Source organism: Lepidochelys kempii, chromosome 14 (assembly GCF_965140265.1).
Source record: "Lepidochelys kempii isolate rLepKem1 chromosome 14, rLepKem1.hap2, whole genome shotgun sequence".
NCBI classification, from domain to species: Eukaryota; Metazoa; Chordata; order Testudines; family Cheloniidae; genus Lepidochelys; species Lepidochelys kempii.
This window is the reverse complement of record NC_133269.1, coordinates 15,081,144-15,101,415: the sequence shown is the minus strand read 5'-3', so window position 1 is coordinate 15,101,415 and position 20,272 is coordinate 15,081,144. Positions and strand designations below refer to the sequence as shown.

Below are 20,272 nucleotides of genomic sequence, written 5' to 3'. Positions count from 1 at the left end.
CTCTTCTCTCCTCTAGAGCAATCAGTACTACTAACTAAATCCTCAGACTTTGAAAAGGGCCCCTTTAAATGAACAGCTCTCCTTACCCCACAGAAAGAGGGGAAATCCAAAGGTGTGGGAGCTAATAGGATTACAGTGCTGGCTGTAACTTGCTGTCTAATGTCTCTGCCAAGCACTCCTGAGTATAATGTTATTTTGGCTGAAGAGCCATCTTCCCATCCACAAGGCCAGCAAAAGGCACAGAGTACAATGAGATTCAGCTGCTCCTTTCCTTACTTAACTCACACAAATCTGCTAGATTTTGCCATTCTCTAACTCAAATCCGGGGGTGGGTGGGTAGGGCTCTTTCTCCTCTCGACGCAGCCTGTCCTACAGCTCAGTGAGAGGCTGACTGCATCCATTTTTGCATACCTTACCTGGGTTGCCTCCTCCTCACCACCCTCTGTGTCTTTGCTGAAGCTCACATTGGACCCCGAGGGATGCTTGCTTCTACTGTTTGGCTTTCTGTGGACATGGACGTCAGAAGATTTCGGCGTGTCACTAGACCAGTCGTTCCTCTCTTGTTCATTGGCAACGTGGACCATATCCATCATGGGACCAGAGAGCAGAGCATCCCTCTCATGGGGCTAGAAGAGAGCAAGGAGGTGAACAGTAATGAGGCACTTATGGGATGGAATGGAAAATCCCCACTACTGATTTGCATGATGCCAAGCCTATTCTATCGTGGGATGGATTTGGGTAGCTGGGGGTGGAGCAGCTTCTGGCCTCTACTGAAGAGGACTGGACAGGACTCTCTTTGGAGGAGCAGGTCCTCACCATTCCTTAATCATTCAAGCAACGACACTCTCCTCCAGGAGCTCAACATTTGCTTTTCTATACCATTGCAAGCCCTGCCAGATCATGAACTGAATCTAGTTGCCTGGCAGGTAGTGCTAAGGCTGCCAGCCACGCCATGCTGAAAGCAAAGCATCACTTTGTTGATGACCCATCCCTCACCTCCTCGTCCATCTCTGGGTGGCAGAAGGAGCGCGTGGAGAGTTCATCCGTCAGGTCTTCATGGCTATCATGAGGAGCTTCTACCTTCCCACTGAAGAACAGAACAGTCTCTGGACTGGGATTTGGCCAGGATAGAATCCCCTGCTTGTCTACACAGCAAAGCACCTAAAACACCCCAAGACATCCCGCAACACCCCCCAAAATACAAACACCCAGTGAGTTAATGTCTAAAATATATATTCACTGAAACAAACAGCAGAAGGCTTGGGTGGGTTTTCAGATACAAAGTTGGACAGAAGTCCCTTGTTAAGCAAAACTCCTGTCTTGAGAGAGCATTCTGAAAGCATGCCCAGGTGTACTGAGCACAACTTGGTTCCATCTGGATTAATGGTCACTTAATGAAAGTTTCATTTAGGACCTATTAAAACTAAGCATGAAATCCATAAGCAGGAGGCAAGTCTTGTACCTATTTTACAGACTAGTACACCAAGGCTCAGGGAGATCAAGAGTTTTTTGTTTATTTTAATGTCATTGGCAGAGCTAGGAATAGAACAAGAGTATGACCTGGGCTTAAGCTACCAGACCACACTGAATGTCCTCTAAACCACTGTCTTTACTAGAAGTGTGCTTCTGGGAGGATAGGTGCCCATTTGGTTTAAAGACAGTTATAATTAGGCTAACGCTCGTGCTGTCATATGGGTGTAATTCATAAAGTGTAAAAAAGCAGAAAACGGATGAGAGCATAAAAATTGGATGGGAAGAGATGTTGAATCCCAGCGATAATAGAACATGGCAATATTCTAAACAAAGAGAGCTCTCAGCCATACACACAGCTGTTTGCATTGCTTCACACTGACTCTGCAGACATTCTAGGCTTCCGAGTGAAAATCCTGGAATCTTATTATGTAGATGTCTAGCTCTTATATAGCGCTTTTCATCATTAGACCTCAAAGCACTTTACAATACAGGTTATAAAGCCCTTGCAAACCCAGGAGACTAGAAACCCCACAAGACCTTTACTCAGAACGCTGTGAATGGAGCACCTACAACCCTGTTTCTTAGGGGATTTTCACAGTGATTGAAGAGAGCAAGGTGTCCCATTTAGGTATCCTCCTTGTGATAACCTAGTGATACTCACAGTGACGGATCCCAGGCTGTGAAGTAAGCTGGAGGTGAAGCTGAGTGTTGGAGACTTGCCTTTTAAAACACACAGAAAGTGGCTCCAGATACAACGTATCATTTCCTGTCAGAGAAGCAGACCACAGGTGACAATTCGCTGGGGAGAGCCTGGGTGAGGAAGGGGGAGGAGGGGTGTGTGAAGTTAACAAACATGCTTATAGGTTTGAGTCAAAGAGACCCTGTGAAACAATCCATTGCCAGGGGGACAGGACTTTAAGTGTGAGTAGGTTAAGGTTTTCAAGGGCAAGGGCACTCCCCCTGCTGAATGCAAACAGCAAATATGTTCCTTGAACAGGGATTCTGCTGGGGCCATCACAGTCTTTCCAGAAAATACAGGTGGAAATTCTGAAGGGGTTTCACCTCAGTTAACTTGGTGCTGCCTCTTGGAATCTTTTTTCTAAACAATATGCTCAGATCCTTTGATGAAAGGATTTCAGTGCCCCACCACATGCCTGTTAAACCCATTTCCAGATGGGACAACTGAAGCACTGAGGTGCAATGACTTGCTCAAGGTAACCTAGTGAGTCAGGAGTCTGGGTTCTATTTCCTGCTAGAACCATTGCCTCCCCATCCAATTTAACTAAAAGTCAAATCTATGAACAACTGAAGGAAGGGTTGCATGAGGGAAATACTACAACCTAAACGTGCTGCTGTCACAGACAACCTTAATCTCCCACAGGAGCACTATCCCAAACAGAGGCTGGATGACAGAAGGCTAACACATATGGGCTCATCTCTGCAAATCTGGGATCCACTCCCAGCCTCAGCGCTGTGTGTTTCTTGTTCCCAGCCAAACTGGGTCTGAATTTGATGTTGAGCTGCAAGCTTTAAATGCATTTCTGGATTGCCACCACTTTGCATCACTTCTCCCGTGCTTCAACTCCTCCAGTGCTCAGAAACTATGTTGATAAGGGCCATGTACAAACCTAGACAGATTAAATCTCACCATGGTTGTAGTCAGAAATGCAGACAATATTTAATTTAAAACAAAAAGAAAAGGCCATGTTTAACCCAGACACTTTCTTACAGCCAAGGTCTTCACACAGAAGCAGAAAAAGGGAACAGATCTATGCACCAGGGAGATGACCTCAAGTCATTACTTTTTAACTGCTCAAGCACTGAATTGCACAGCTCAGCTGAAGGATGAACTGGCATAGGAAGGTAAGAAAACATTCAGAGAGAGTGATATGCGTGGGGGCTAGCAGTGGCAAGGGAAGAGACTGAGCCTGCTGACATTTGGGATTTTCTAATTAGCCTTGGGAATCCCTCTACTTCCCCAGGGAAATGGAAGTCCTAACGCCAGATGAGGCAAGACATTATCCCCTGTTTCATCTGGGTGATATAATTTGAAGAGGGGCTGGATCCAGACAGTTCCTTTGAAGGTTTGCTTGCTCTGGTTTGGGAAGTGTTAGTAATGTACACAAACTTATTAAGAAGCTGGTGAAGCAGGATCAGGCTTTCATCCCAAATGACCCACTCTCCTCTCTTCATATTTCGCCTCTGCCAGGGCTCCAGTCTTGCTGCTACTTCCCATCTCCCTGTTCACTAGTTTTGATTGGATGACGGTTTTGTTTTTTAAGATAAGCTAAATTCTGCCCCAGCCTCCTGCTATGTACCCGTATTTTTTGACTAGTTATTTCACCTGTGGAGCAACAGTGACCAACAGGACTTGAAACAGAAGCTTTCTCCAAGACAGGAAAGCTTGGTTTCAAAACCTCAGCAAAATTCTAATTCATGGCAACCTGAAGGGTACAAGCTGGACCACCTGTGTCACATTTAGCTCAACTCTGGCTAGTAGAGCCATTTCTAAATGAGGAGGTGTGTGGGAAAGACATCCAACCTGCAAGCAGAGCAAAATAAAGCAGCAAACAAAGAGTGCCAGCAGGCATCTGCCACCAGCAGTGAAGGTTTAGGGACTAGCAGGAGACCACAGAGGGAGAAAGGAAAGGATCTTATGGAGCTCGCAGTGAAGTAGAAAGAGAACGGAAGACTGGTAAAAAATAGTAACAACAATACCTGAGAAGATACCATCTCTGTGTAGCTGCTGAGAGTGTCCTCTGAAAACTTAGCCAGCTGTAGCAAGAGAAAAGACCAGTTACTATCAGTGTGCTCAGAAATGGTACATGAGAAGTGTCCCTCTCTGAATACTGTGCATTCTGGGAGGTAAAGGGAGGGGCCCTACTCTCTATTGCCATACCAGAAGAGACAGATGGTCCATCAAATCCAGTAACTTGTCTCCAGTGGTCCACGTTATTATTTATCAGTTAATGATAAGCACCATGCTTGGTGCTGTACAGGACATGGATGAACACAAGGTCCTTGCCCTGAAAAGCTTACAGACTAAAGAGACAGATTACACCAGTTAGACGCACTAGGACGCAGCTCTTTCTTAGGCTGATATTTTGAGGCAGGAGGAGGCAGTGTTTGAACTGATCTGGACTGGGTGAAAGCAGGGAGCTTTAAGAAGGGATTGCAAAGGTAGGCAGCTGTAACACCAGGGACATGGAGAAAGGAGGCAGAATGAAAGGGGCTATAAGATAGGAAATTAAATCAGAGATGTCGGTGGGATGGAATCATGCAGAGCTTAGAAGGGGAGGGAAAGTTATAGATGACAATTTTACGACTCAATGTCTTGCATCCAACGAGGGGGAATTCTCATCTTGACAGAAAGAGGAACAACTCACAAAACTGAAAAAAACAGCGGTTGCAAGTGTAAACAGAATGAAGTCCCAATCAGTAATACTTCCACTTGATCCAATTTCACAAAGTTAAAAAACACATATGAGCCAAATAGCTGGGAGAAAATTTACATAGAGCAATGTGAGGGATCATTTTGAAGAGTTTAAGAACTTTTTAATAAATACCCAAAAAGCTACAATCAAGAAACAAAAGGTACACTGGTTAGAAAACCAGCCTGGCTTAGAAGCAAAGTGAAAACAATAATAAAAAATAAAAACAATACATAACAGATGGAAAAAAGAGGAAACTGACAGCAATGAATAAAAATTAGAAGCTAGAAAATGTAGAAAGCTGATAAGGAAATGAAAAGGACACATGAAGAAATCTATAGCCAACAGTAACAGACAAAAAGGATTAGGGTTTGGGGGTTTTTTTGAGTTAAGCATATCAAGAACAAAAGGAACCATGACAACGGTATCAGTACATTACTAGATGGGAATGATAGAATTGTCAGCAATAATTAAGAAAAGGAAAGAAAAAGGAAGAAGTGTTCAATAAATATTTCTGTTCTGTATTTGGGAACAAGCCAGATGATGTATTCATATCATGTGATAATGATGAAATACTTTCCATTCCAACATTAACTAAGGAGGATGTTAAACAGCAGCTACCAAAGACAGACATCTTTTATCTGGAACTGCTGATTTACTTGCAGCCAAGAATTTTAAAAGAGCTAGCCAAGGAGCTCTCTGGACCATTAATGTTGATTTTCATTAAGTCTTGGAACACAAGGAAAGTTTCAGGACTAGAAGGCTAATGTTGTGCTAATACTTAAAAATGGTAAATGGGGATGACCCAAGTAATAATAGGCCTGTCAACCTGACTTCAAACTAGCCCCAGTAAATGAAGTAGGTCCAGCACCCCTTTTTGCCAGAGCAGGTGCTCTAATTTGGCCAAGTAAGAGGGTGGCGGCAGCACCTGGGGGCTATAAAGGACCAGGGAGAGAGACATGGTGAGTCAGGGGAACCTGAGAGCACAGACCAGTGGAGCAAAGAAAAAGGGCAGGCGCTGAGAGCTGCCAGAGCCAAAAAACTAACTGTGGTTCCTGAGAGAAGGCTGAAGGCAGGGGAGCAGCAGCAGGAGTCGCTTGGTGGCTCTCAGAGAGACAGAGCCGAGGGCTGGAGGCAGGAGAGCAGAAGAGGAGTTTACTTGATGACTTCTCCAGGGCTGGACTCAGAGGAACCATGAGAGGGCCAAAGAGAGTGAGGGATGTTCCCCTGATGACGACGATCTCCCAGGAGAGTGGCTGTGGGAGTTCCCACTGGGAAGAGTGGGATTTTAAGGACTATATACACTGGATGTGGGAAATGGACTGTTTGGGATTTTTGTTGGGCAATAATTAACTGTGTTTTGGTAATAAACTGGCTCCAAGGAGGGGTATTATTTAAGCAAAAGAGCCTGAAGTAGATTTACTGGAGACTCTGAAAAGGGAAATTGAGGCAGATGTGCCTGTCATGCCACAGAAGGCTGCTCCAGACAGGCCATTCTGTGACAGGGTGTTATAGGACTGGATTAATGAAGAAATATGAGGGTAACATAATTAATACTATCAACAAGGGTTTATGGAAAACAGACCCCGTCTAACTCGATATAAATTTTGGACGAGATTACAGGTTTGATTGCTAAAGATAACAGTATTGATTTAATATATTTAGACTTCTGTAAGGCATCTGACTTGGTACAGCACAACATTTTTATTAAGGAACTAGAACCAATACCAATATGGGCACACATTACATGGATTAAAAACAGTCTAACTGATAGGTCTCAAAATGTAACTGTAAACAGGGAATTATCATTGAGAGGCTGTTTCCAGTATGGTCCCACAGAGATTGGTTCTTGGCCATGTGCTATTTAAAAATATTAAATATGACCTGGAAGAAAATGAAGTCATTACTGATAAAGTTGGTCAATGACACAAAGATTGAGGAGTGCTAAATAACGAAGAGGACAGATCACTGATACAGAGCGCTCCGGATCACTTGGGTAAACTGGGCACAAGCAAACAATATGCATCCCTATATGGCCAAATGTAAAGTCATACATCTAGGAACAAAGAACATAGGCCATACTTACAGGCTGGGGGACTCTAGCCTGAGAAGCAGTGACTCTGAAAGAGACTTGGACGTCAGGCTGGACGACCAGCCGAACATGAGCTCCCATTGGGACACGGCAGCCGAAAGGGCCAAGGCAACCCTTGAATGCATAAACGGGGAACACGAAGTAGGAACAGGGAGGTTATATTACCCTGTGTTTGTATCTGGTGCAACCGCTGCTGGAATAGTGTCTCCAGATCTGGTGTCAACAATTCAAGAAGGATGTTAGAAGTTGGAGAGGGTTTAGAGAAGCACCAAGAAAACACCCCTTACCGGTAAAGACTTGAGGGACTGTCTTTAGCTGAGCAAAGAGGGGTAACTTGAGCACAGTCTGTAAGTAGCTACACGTGGAACAGAAATTTGAATGCTCCCATTTAGCAGAACAAGGTGCGGCAAGGTGAGGCCAGGCAAATCTGAACTAGAAATTAAATTAAAAAAAAAAAAAAAGTTTCTTACCACTGAAGGTAAATAACTATTGGAACAACACGCCAAGATTGCTGGTGGGTTCTCCACTAGCCTTTCTTAAATTACATTTGGATGTTTTTCTAAAAGGTATGTTCTGCTTCAACCACATCTATGTGACTTGAAGCCAGAATTAATAAAGGAAAATCCTATGTCCTGTCTTATGCAGGAGGTCATACTAGAAGATGACCACAGTGGTCCCTTCTGGCCTTAAGATCTATTAGCTTGAACTCGATGGAAAGGGGAAAGGCAGCAGTGGAGGGAGCAGAGTTACATGGCCCAGCTGACAGAGAGGAAGAGGGTCTTAACTGCTTTGTTCTGAATGGAGTAGAGGGAAGAAAGGTGGGAATGGAGAGGCCAAAGAAGAGGCTGCCCTAGTCAAGATCAGAGTGAAGAAGGCCTGAACAAGCTTTGTGACTGTAGGGACATGGAGGAAGGATCATATTTGAGATGTCATGGGGAAAGAACTGGCAGGATTTGGCAAACTGCTTGGACATGTGGGGAGAAGAGACAGGAGACAGAAAAGGACACACCCAAGGTATGAGCTTGGGTGATAGGATGGAGGTGCCAACTGCAATGAAGAAGGGAAGACAAGGACCTCCTATTTCACCATGCCAGAGAATCAAGGGCAGAAGCTGAGTGATGCTGACAGTGAGCATGCAGAGGGGAAACCACTAAAAGGAGATGGTGAGGGAGCATTTGGATGCAACGGATGCAGTATCTGCCTCATTCTACGCCAGCACAGGATGCAGGTGACTCCCACTGACTTCAGTGTAAGTTCTGCATATCCTGTAGGGAGAAGAATAGGCACCAGGAGAATATGGGGACATTGAGTCTCAGGGAGCACAAGGAGGTATTCCGAGCAATTGTGTCAAAGGCAGAAACTTCAAAACAGATGCTTGAGAAGAAGATAAACACACCATAGTGCACCTGGCTAAAGCCATCAGGGGCAGGTGCATGGGGAGGTACTCCCACATCCATTGAAAAAAATCAGCTTATATCTCAGAAAGTTCAGGATCAGAACCCCAGCAGCCTCTCCAAGAAAAACTGCTAACCCCTCTCTGCCCTTATGGGAAATAACCCTCACCTCCTTAGTTCCTATTCCACTTCAGGGAGCATTCCTGTAATCTGACCCCCAGCATTTCAAGTGGCAGCTCCCAGATCCCATGGGGAATAACAGCGGTTAAAAAGAGGACATCGTAACACCCAGCCACTCCAATTCACTAAAGGTTCCTTTGTTCTGGCTATTGCATCACATTTGTCTCAGTTTAGACTCCCACTAAGAGGGTACAATTGTCCATCAGTTGGCTCACAGAACCTGTCTTAAATGGATCTATTTGACTGTGGAATAAACTCCAAGAGAAGAGCTTGGACCAGCTGAAACTGGGCTGGAGAGAGAACTGGGAACATACTGTTGGGAACGATGCTGCTGCTCCCCAGGGAGATGGACTAGACATGACCCAACAGGGGTCACCCAACTGTAATTTTTAAGATTCTGTGGATTCACCTGACAAACAGACTGCCCCCTGTGTTCCTCTCACAGAGTCCATCACCTTCTCTACCCCTCCCTCCACACACAGTGGCCGGACATGGGGAAATACCTACCAGCGAAGTGGATGAGGCCTTGCTCATCTGGGCCAGGACTCTGGCTTCTCCACAGGCTGTAGCAAGAACCCACAGGACAGGAAAGAGCAGTGGAAGGATGGGCAGCACGCCATTCACCTGAAAAACCACCTTTGGTCACCAACTAGAGTCGGCACAGCGATGAAGCTAGAACTAAGGCCTGTCACATGACCTCCCCTTCACCACAGTACAGGGACAGACATGGGGCAAAGTCAGGAGCAAAGGATGCAGTTTGCAAAGACTGAAAGTAGTGCAAACACACTGAGGAACCCTGAAGGAAAGTCACCCACAATCCATGGGGATTTGCCATAAAAGAGGTAGTCAGCAGTTCACCTCCACTTGCAGTCAGTTTTCACAATGGATTTGGCATTAAGCCTTAATATTAAAAAGAAAAATTCCTGGGAAAATAGATTAAAGCCCATCCTGATGGGAACACTAGGGATACAGCTGCTGTTCAATTGAGTGCTTCACCTGACCTCAGCGTGCACAGGGAAAGAAGCAACTCTGAGAAGGTGTGGAAGGTTTGTGTTAAAAGGAAATTAGCTGCAGTGTACATGTTTGTTAGGAGGGAGTGGGGTGGGCACAAGAGACTCCTTTACCTGCAGCTGAAGAAGAGTGTACCGCCAGGAAGCAATTCCAGGAGCCACGAAAATGAAGCGCACAGCATTGGTGATCAGGAAGCCAGCCTGTTAGTTAAACAGAGGAAATACCCTCAGCAAGCCACCACCACTTGGAACGAGAGTCTCCACTCCCCTTAACACTGCGAGCCCTGGAAAATCCTGGAGGACAAAGCTGGTTTGTTACTGCATTGCCAAACCTTCCCCACCCTCCGCCTCATCTCATTGCTACACCTACATACTGACTGTTGAGCACCTTCACTGCACTTCTCTGAGCTACCCAAACTGAATATAGGGTTAGTGACTGGCTGGAACTTTTCACCGGTTCTTAACTTCTGCTGGGATGTACTGGCCTGCTCTTCTGGCAACTTTGGGACAAGATTGGTCATCAACAGCAATGGCTTGAAAGTCAGACCTACCAATACAATAGGGACGGCACACTTCAGCATCACTGACTGCACTGTGAACCTCTCGTTATCCAGAGCTGTCACGGGACGTGACAAAGCCATGTCCAGACACCACCTGAAACATCAAGACCAGTTAGGAGCCCCAGCCCATGACAACAATAGCCAACAGTCCCAAGGCCCTAACATTGCATCTTCCTCCACTATAATCCTTTTAGTTTATCTTGATAGAATAGTGCTTCACGGTAGGAAACTGATCACTGTTTCAGAGACCCAAAGCCAGGCATTCCATACTACTAGCTTTGCACTTGACACTGGAGTAAATATAATGACTCCTTGACTCCTCAGCTGGTTGACCGCAGCTCTCAAACCCCAGTTTGCATGTCTAGTCAGAGTACATTCAGATACCTACATCTCTAGCTGACCAGAAGGGTCACTGATGTTACTGATTAAATCTTAAGGTAAAATGGCACTTGCAGAGAATCCCACCCACTCAGAGCGAAAAGATCAATAGTCATATGAAAGAGAATATTTCCCACTCGGTTTCTAAAAATGGGCTTTGCCCCCCTGCTGAACCAGATCAAGTAACAATGAAACACCTGCCTCATGCTATCTGCAGCCCTCTCGCTCTTCTTTTCTTTGCTCATCCAAGAATTAGCATTTTACTTCTTAAAATTACACCACCCTAAAAAGGAGAGCAACTATCCCTGCAAGTTAGTATTCTCTGCAGATCCAAACTTCTGTGCCCATAATTTAGAGATGATGCCTCTGGTTAGAGAGTTGACAGCTAGCCTTGTCCTTGGTCTCTGAGTTGCAAACACAAATTTAAAAAATAAAATAAAAAGGAAACTCAGATCCCTATAAAAATGGGCCCAAACGAAGGGCTTGCTATCAAATGCAGATATTATCTATCTCCTTGCCACCACCACAAATCAGTTTGCAGGTGAGGTGCTAAACCAGCAGTTTGGAGAATATGGCTTTCTGCATCCATCTGACCTAGCAGCTGCTGAGAACCAGTGAAGGAGTCCAGTGAGAGTCTTATAACTCTAGTATTCCCAGATAATGGATAAGAGGTAATATAGTCTATCTGAAGCCCCCTGTACAGGACTGGCAAAACGCCACCCCTTCTGATACAAGGCTGCAACAAGAACCAAGCCAGCCTGTACAAACATGAGAAGCAGTATTTAGCACACCTGACATTGTCAATCACTGGGGTCTTTAGGACACGAAAGAGACGATATAGCTGAGGATTCTGAGGTCCCTTCTTCACTTCACCCCTCGGGGACGGTGGAGGGGAGAAAGGGGGGAACAAGTCTCCTGGCTCCAGAACAATGTGTTCATCATCCTGTTATCAAATTAAAGAAGAAAAGACAGAAAGAAGGTCCAAAGGCTGCACAATCAGACAACTCAATGGAAACTTCCTGAAAGGCACTGGTGTTTTAGTATCACAGAAATCTGTTCAACACAGGACATGTTTCCTACACTGTTCAAACCATCAATGCTTTAAAATTCATTTGCAAAGTTGCTGCACTGAATGTGAAGCAGAATGCAACACCTATTGCAAAATGGAACACTTACTCCTCAGCATCATTGTAGTATATATGCACATTTCACAGGAAAGCATCTACACCAGGGGCGGGCAAACTTTTTGGCCTGAGGGCTGCATCAGGTTTCTGAAATTGTAGGGAGGGCCGGTTAGGGGAGGCTGTGCTTTCCCAAACAGCCAGGCATGGCCCGGCCCCTGCCCCCCATCCAACCCCCCGCTTCTTGCCCCCTGACAACCCCCCCAGGACTCCTGTCCCATCCAGCCCACTCTGTTCCCTAATGGCCCCCCTCTGCCCTGCTCTCGGTCCCCTGACCGCCCCCAGACCCCCCGCCACCCCATCCAACTCCCCCCTTCTTCCTGACTGCCCCCCTGTGACCCCTGCCCCATCCAACAACCCCTTCTCCCTGACTGCCCCCAGACCCCTCGCCTCATCCGCCCCCCGTTGCCCCATCCAACTCCCCCCTTCTTCCTGACTGCCCCCGTGACCCCTGCCCCATCCAATGACCCCTTCTCCCTGACTGCCCCCAGACCCCTCGCCTCAATTGCCCCGAACTGCCCTCCCACCACCTCATTCAACCCCCCCTCCTTCCTGACTGCCCCCCAGGACCCCTGTCCCATCCACCCCTCCCACTCCCTGTCCCCTGACTGCCCCCTGCCGCCCCATCCAATCCCTCCTCTCCTTCCTGACTGCCCCCCCGGGACCCCTGCCTCCATTCAACCCCCATTCCCCGCCCTCTGACCACCCCAACCTCTATCGACACCCCTGACCACCACCCCGAACTCCCCTGCCCTCTATCCAACCCTCCCCTGCTCCCTGCCCCCTTACCGCACTGCCTGGAGTGCCGGTGGCTGGCAGCACAGCTGCACCAGGACAGGCAGCCATGCTGCACCAGCACAGCACAGAGCACTGGGTCAAGCCGGGCTCTGCAGACCCACCGCCCAGAGCATTGGGGGGAGGAGCGACAGCCTCCTGGGCCAGGAGCTATGGGGCTGGGCAGGATGGTCCCGCAGGCCAGATGTGGCCTGCGGGCTGTAGTTTGCCCATCTCTGATCTACATTATGGTGTTACAGTCACATAACTAAGGCGCCACAGCTGTGAGATTGTAGCACCCACAGTGTAGACGTGACCTTAGACAATAAAGAGCATCAAAAGTAACTTTAAAAGCTGAATTTTCCCCATGTCTTTCTTGCACAGCACATTTCCTCCCGCCCCCATTTCTAGTACAAAATATGAAATCTTGCCCACTTGCACCTATTAAAGATCCCTACATGCTTTTGTAAGAGGCATTTTAATTCTGATGCCTTGGCCAAATTGTAGTTTTGGTAATTCCATTACTTTTCTCTAAATTAAACTATAATAATGGTCATGTGTGGCTTGTGGATGTGGCATTCTTTTTCACTTCTTGTCCAAAACTGGTGTTGCTGTGTTGTGAACAGCTGCTGCATTCCAGCCCAGAAGTAGTTGCATTACAAGCAGAAAAAAGATCCATGTGATTCCTTTATCTGCCACACAGGAGTTCGTAAGGCTTAACTTTTAATATTTGTAAAACAATGTGAGCTCCTTGGCTAAGAGCTTCCAAAGAGCAGGAAATATTATATTATCTTCATCTCTTTGCCCCAGCATCTTTAAATTTTTTTAATCTAAGTGCTCTCTTTGTTCTGTCAAGTGCTCCTGTTTGTACCACCAACTCTGTACATTCTCTAAACAAATCATCCCACAAGCTTCCATTCCCTGAGAGCTGCTTTCAGAGCCAGGAGGAAAGCCAGGCCCTGCTGCTTGTTTTGCTACATTGTAAAGGGCAAGCTTCAGTATCCAAACACCACGAAGGAAGGGTTTTCTGAAACAGCAGGCTGTTCACAGTTTTTTCCCAAATAAGATCTGATCAGTGGATAATTACACCACACATGAGCTAAGATGTTGTCCAGGTAACATTCCCACCAGTACTGGCCCCTCCCCATCTTCCCAAATTCCCTGAAATTATTCTGCAATCTGATGGAGACATGCATAGACTCTCAGACTTCAAGGTCAGAAGGGACCATCATGATCAAGTATGATTTTATAACAGATAAGTCTAGATCAGAGACCACTTGCAGTCCTGCAGTGATAACCTAAACATTTTCTCCTGTTCTCTCTCAGTCAATTTCTTCCTTAGCTTGTAGTTCCAGCCCTCTTAGGCAGTTCATTCACTTTCCCCCCACGTATCCTATACAACGACCTTACATTTTCAGAGAGCAGAAAGGGGAAGGCCAGAGCAGATAAGCCTTTATTTCTCCATATGAAATGCAGGGTACAGTCCCCTTCTTTTATCAGAAAGGCATATTCTACACGAGGGTTCCATGAGGAAATACTATGTTCATGTTGGCAGTTCTATCTGCAAAGTGAGTGCAATGAAGTCACAGCAAGGAGCAGAGAGGAGTATTTTGCTCACAGGTTCATTTAAGATCTCTAGTGACAGTGACTTTCTGCCTAAAACCCATCTTCTGGCACAACAGCAACACCCAGGGTTTCAAAATGGGAGGATGTCCTATTGAATTATCTATTCAGATGGGTTTAATACAGTTTTGATCAGAAGCACAATACACTCCTTTCCTGTCCTGTGGGAGATAAGAAACATCATACTTTGGCATCATTTGTGTGACTACGTTGTTGGGGTTTGGCAGGAGAGCTGTTTATATAAAGCACTTTTAGCTGCACAAATGAAGTGCAAGGTGAAACTCTTGAGTGCTCCCAAGGTAGGAAGAGATCAAACACACAATGAGAATACTGCATGCTCTGGGAATTGGTCACCAACTGATCATCCTGGGAAACAATCTTTCATCATGGCACAGAAAGGAGACAAGTGAGTTACCTTAATCCCTCTCAGAGAAGCAAAAGACTCCTGCCCCGGTCTCAGAGCAATAATGTCTCCCTCTACTAACAGGCTGACGGGTAGGTTTACGACATGACCATCCCTGTATGCCCAGTGGAGGGACCAGGATGGGGCAAAAGGCATGTGAAGGTCGGGGTACATGGAGTCTGGCCACTTTGGCTCTTTACCATCTTCCAGGGTATCTGAAAGCACAGAGAACAGGAAAGAGTGAGGAAGAGCCGCACTGGAAAAGGGCTGGTGATCCTGTAAGGATTTACCTTCCACAGAGTGATCCCTCCAGTGCTAATCCCATACAGTCCTTATGATCTCCTGCCATTTCCTTTATTCACCCATGGGGGAGGGGCGGTCCCTCATATTTCCCCATCCTGTACAGACAGCTACCCAAAGCAAATTTACAACATAAACCAAACACCAGGTAATGCTGAGATGAACCTATGCAAGACAAAAGCCAAGAGAATGTCCCAAAGGGCCCCAGGCTGAAAAGAATTACTTCCCCTCCTGCCAGGCAGAGGCTCTCCCCAGGCTTGCTGCCCAAATTGGGAGGGTGCTTACTCACAGCTGTTCTCACACACACACGTCTCTTGCTGGGAGGGTGCAGCTGTCACTACGCTCTCCTCTCTCATTGCTTGCTGGAAGGCAGATATTTTTATGAGATGCTCAGAGTCTGACTTACTTCAGCACACAGACATAGTGGCCATTTGCCTTACCAGGTTAAGATTCAAAGCATCTGACACTATAGCAGCTCAGCATCACCATCTAAAGAGGGTGGTGCAGAAAGCATGCCTCTCAACACCCTGCCTCTGTAGGAGACGGAGCAAGACAGGTAATCTAAATACAAGTAATGGAGACACCTAGGTTTGGAGAGAAATCCAATAGAGGAGGAAGCTGTGAGTGTGTGCATGACAACCCAAATGGAAGATGGCGGATAGAGACCTCACCGTTTATCTTGTCAATGATGGTCCGAAGCCTCCTTTCAACCTCTCTGCACTTCAGCCTCTCTTGTCGTCCAATCAAGAACAGGTTCAGGAAGAGGAGGAGGAGGAGTGCCAGGGCATTCACAATCTCAGCACCTTGGCTTTGTGAGGCAACAGGAAATAACCAAGTAGACAAGGCATGTGAGTAAAGGAGCAAAATATGCTCCCCCGTGCACAGATATAGACGCTCACCTGCCTGGCCCTTTATGAATAATGTTAATACTGGAGTCAGTGGGATGTAAGAATAAAGAAAAGCAGAGGTATTAAGCCCATGCTTGGTCTTTAGAACAATTCCACTGGAGAAGTTCAACAAGATCTGCTTCAATCCAGAGATACTCTTATAACATACAGCCAGGGAATGGTAAGGTCCAAGTGGCAGCTCTCTGCACTCTTCCATGAGGCACCCCAACCCCCAGTTCAGTTTCAGGATTATCCCTCTCTATTCCCACACCCCAGGACATCAGGGGATCTGGGACCACTGCACAAAAAGGAGCTTGTACAGTTCCCAAAGGGAGGCAACCTCATTCTCTCCATCAGATCTTCTATGTGATTGTTGAGAAGCGGCCTCAATGAGCTCCCAAAACGAGTCTTTGTCAGAGATTGGGGGAAGGAGCCGATGGGGACACGATCTGGGCATGAAAGAGCGACCACAACGCTAAGACCGCCATGGGCTCTCCTGACACAGTAAAAAACTACCCCACCCCCCAAATAGCAAAGGGGACTTTGCTCACCTCCCGTGTGGCTGGCTCCCGGAGCAGCACAACAGCAGCAGCACGGCCAGCAGCATCAGAGATGCACCCGGCCAATGGAAGCAAGAGCAACGGTTACCATGGTACAGGAAACTGCTCCTCCACACCTCCTACGGAGCAAGAGCAGCAGAGAGACTCAGTGTCAGCTAAACACAGATCTAGTCCTTTAAGAAGCATAACACAGAATCATAGAAGATCAGGGTTGGAAGGGACCTCAGGAAGTCATCTACTCCAACCCCCAGCTCAAAGCAGAACCAATCCCCAATTTTTGCCCCAGATCCCTAAATGGCCCCCTCAAGGATTGAACTCACAACCCTGGGTTTAGCAGGCCAATGCTCAAACCACTGAGCTCCCCCCCCCCGATAATGTGTGTGTGGGGGGGGGGAGTAGAAGTTCACAAAACCACTGTGGAGCGAACATTGTTTTCAAAAACCTTCAAAACAGTAACGAGCTTCCCACATCAGTGTTTATCTGAGTGCTAACACACTAGCAGTGGATCAGATGACTGGCTTTGGTGAATGCTCACTGCCTTGCAATGCCCTGGCACAATACAAAGGTCGCTGTGCCAGGATGCCTCATGGCCACTGATCCAGAGGGGAGAACAAACATGGCTTTGGTGAATGCTCACTGCCTTGCAATGCCCTGGCACAATACAAAGGCCGCTGTGCCAGGATGCCTCATGGCCACTGATTCAGAGGGGAGAACAAACATTTTTGTAAATGTAATTACTACAAATAAGACTCTACAGCTTTGTATTTAAATGTATGGACACCCCAACCGTAGCCAAAGGCTCAGGAGAGTGTGTCAAGCTTCATAGCCCCATCTGCTCTAAACAACCTCCTATGTGCACTGAGAGAGGCAACTTTGGAGCCTCTCTCTACAGAGATCACATTTCAAATACAGGTAAACCCCAATTTTACACAGCTCTTAGGGGCACAGGGAGAAGGAAAAGGCAGCACAAAATCACCTTCCTAATGCTGGAAGGGGGGGAGGCTGCCTAGGTAGGCGTTTCAGCCTTCACTGCTCCTAAGCATCTCTGGGTTGAAACTAAGCTCCTAAATTCCACAACTGCACAGCTGCAAAGGAGCTATAACCTTGCATAGCTCCTAGCATTAGCTCCAAGGAAATCAGAAGCTCTGCAAAAGCAGACCGTAATGTAATTGACCTTCAATTAACTCAGAGATTTAGCTTAACAAGGGTTTGGAAAGCTTGGGGCTGCACCATAGGTCATTTGTGTGATCCATATGGGGAACTGGCCCAATTCCCAATTTCTAAACTTTAGGATTTTGAGAGACCGACAGGGAAGGTCAGAACCTACTGTGGCCTTTTTTTTGGCCTCACCTTCCATGAAATCACCTTCTTCCTTTCCTTCTGATGCCCCTCCAGCAGTGCTGACAGCTGGTCTCTCAGGATAGCGAGGGCCTTCTTTGTGGTCAGGCCCAAACTTGAGGTCATCTCATCCTGGAGAGCAGAAAACAGTGTGTTTAGTGCTTCACCGTCATCTTTCTTGGCTTTTTCCTGCTGGCCAAGCACTACATCCCTGAATGCCTTGGAATCATCTGCAATGTGTTCACCCCACCCATGAACTTTAGACTGGCCTGCTGGAATAAAAAACCAAGATGATCACAGGCAAGAAACACATTGCTGAGCACTCCAGCTTAATGCTCCATCACAGCAGCAGAACTATGAGACAAGGTCCAGAAGACAAGTGTGTCTCTGGCTGGCAGAGACTAGGAATGCTACAAAGGGAGCATGCCCAACTCCTAGAGGCGAGGGAGGTTTGAACTGATATCACTTTGTTAGGGATCCAAGGTGATTTGCCAAGAGCAGGTTATGAATTGATCTCCTAGCAGCTATCCCAGAGAAAGACGACCTGTCCGCAGCAATGAAAATGGGAGCCCTTCAGGTCACCACTCCGTTCTAGATCAGGTTCAAGTGTCATAAACTCAACCTGTTGAGTCCCAAATTTGAGAAAAAAACTAAAAACAAGCAGCACAAGATAGACAGTTATGCTGAAATTTTAATGATGCAGGATACCTTGCTTTTCTTTTAATGTGTCCTTTTTTAATTTTTTAACCAGTTTACAAATCCTTGCCATATAAATATCAGGAACGAACAATCACTATAACAGTGAGCTTTTGTTTAGAGAGACATTATACAGAAATAGAGTCATCGGATCTTTCTATTTAATATGTTACCATATTACAGAGTGAGCATCATTACAAGGCCTATAATATGTTGCTTCTAGTGATTTTATTAAATTAAGTTAAATCTCTATATATACACATATTTAACAGAACAGCACTGTCTATCAAATGTTACTATTAAAAAAACAAGTAGTATGCTGGGGGTTTTTTGCAGGTGAATGTACTTTGAGCATTGAATAAAAGGTAACCAGATATCTAAGTATCTATCTGCCCTCTGTCTATTTTACTGGGTATATAATTGGTGTGTTAATTTTTCCATAATCTCCCTTTAAAAATAAATAAATCATTCCTCGACAGTTGGGCTATTTTTCTTTTTCCAGTGAGAGACTACCAACAGCCGAGCAGCTACTAGGAGATGAGAGATCAATTCTTCTTTTCCCCCCCCGTGCGACCATTTCTGTTAGGAAGCCCTAGAAGGATTACCAAGGGATCATTTGGTAACATAGATCCAACAAATTTGTGAGATTAGGTTACGGATTGCATCCCAATACTCTCTAATGACTGGACATGTCCATCATATATGCATAAAATCTCCTCTTTAACCACAATTTCTCCCCCATTTATCTCCATTCAATCTATCTATCTATCTATATATATAAAAACCTGAATGGTGAGAGGTACCTTTGAAACAGTATCTTAAAGAAATTTTCTTTTATTGTGCTACAGACTGAGGTTGCTGGTCCTTTTTTCTAGATCAAACCAGATTCTTCTAGGATAATTTGTCTATCCACCTCCTTTTCCCAGAGTGTTAACTATAGACACTTTTTTGTTAGAAAAGTTGTCAGCAAAGATCGATATAAATTAGGAAACAAAAATTATAACTAATTGATCACATGCCATCTCTCCTACTAAAATTAGCTTTCTGTATAACAGGTTTCTTAGAAAGTTGAGAAACATAACGCCTGACTTGAAAGTACTGGTACAATGGGAGAGTGGGCCAGTTAAAGTTAATTTTGATCTCTAAATAAGTTAGACATTTTTTTAATGGAATAGCTGGCCCACCACATGTATTCACTGGCTCTCCCAATCTTCGAAGCTCTCTTGTTCACAATTTGGGTTAAGATCTGGATCATTTGGCAAGGGAAAATAATTTATCTTATGTGTAGTTCTATCCCTAACACAGAGCAGCTTTTGCTAAAGGATGTGCGTAAATTTCTGGAGGATGAGAATTTTTTTTTTTATTAACCAACAGTAGTTTAGCAACATTCTCACTGCCACAGTCATTTTGTTTAATAAATATTCCATGTTTGGCTGGGTTAGAGCACCCCAAATTCACTACTGCTTTGAGCTGGCTGGCTAAGTAGTACCCCAGAATATTTGGAACACTAATCCATCCTGTTTAATGGACCTGTATAGGGTATCTGCACTCACGCTTGGTCTTTCCCTATTTCATAAAAATTTTGACATCCTCTGTATTCCTGCTAGGGTTTTATTTGGGATAATCCCAGAAAAATTTGGAAACAAGAAAGATATCCTTGGCAGAATGCTCATTTTTGCTGTGGATATACTTCCCCACCAAGAAATTGCATACTTCCCTCAGCTCCCCAGATCTTTGTTCATTTCCTGAAGTAGTGGTTGGACACTAAATCATAGAGCTCTCCAATGTTGTTTGAGATTTGAATTCCCAGATATTTTATAGAATTTGTTGCCCATTTGTACCCAAATGTTTTCTGGAGAAGAGACTTTTCAGATTCTGGTATTTCAGTATTTGACATAATTTAACTTTAAACCCAGACACTTTCCCAAAGTTCTAGATTTCTGCAGAAACTAATTTTAGAGAAATATTGATTTAGATAAAAATATTACAACA

General features: G+C 45.5%; 1 protein-coding gene across 8 annotated transcripts in view; it reads right to left on the bottom strand.

Moving 5' to 3' along the window:
* TMEM94 (transmembrane protein 94) overlaps window positions 1-20,272 on the bottom strand; it is a 99,548-nt gene that overhangs the window by 27,671 nt on the left and 51,605 nt on the right. For all 8 annotated transcript variants that reach the window (XM_073311868.1, XM_073311871.1, XM_073311872.1 and 5 more), the window contains 12 exons: window positions 17,597-17,716; window positions 16,238-16,365; window positions 15,471-15,607; window positions 14,512-14,714; window positions 11,310-11,461; window positions 10,132-10,234; window positions 9,695-9,781; window positions 9,078-9,194; window positions 4,192-4,248; window positions 2,135-2,239; window positions 997-1,161; window positions 417-626 (listed from right to left, as the gene is read on the bottom strand). In XM_073311868.1, the coding sequence (XP_073167969.1) occupies window positions 417-626; window positions 997-1,161; window positions 2,135-2,239; window positions 4,192-4,248; window positions 9,078-9,194; window positions 9,695-9,781; window positions 10,132-10,234; window positions 11,310-11,461; window positions 14,512-14,714; window positions 15,471-15,607; window positions 16,238-16,365; window positions 17,597-17,716 (1,584 nt within the window). The remainder of the gene's footprint in view (window positions 1-416; window positions 627-996; window positions 1,162-2,134; window positions 2,240-4,191; window positions 4,249-9,077; window positions 9,195-9,694; window positions 9,782-10,131; window positions 10,235-11,309; window positions 11,462-14,511; window positions 14,715-15,470; window positions 15,608-16,237; window positions 16,366-17,596; window positions 17,717-20,272) is intronic.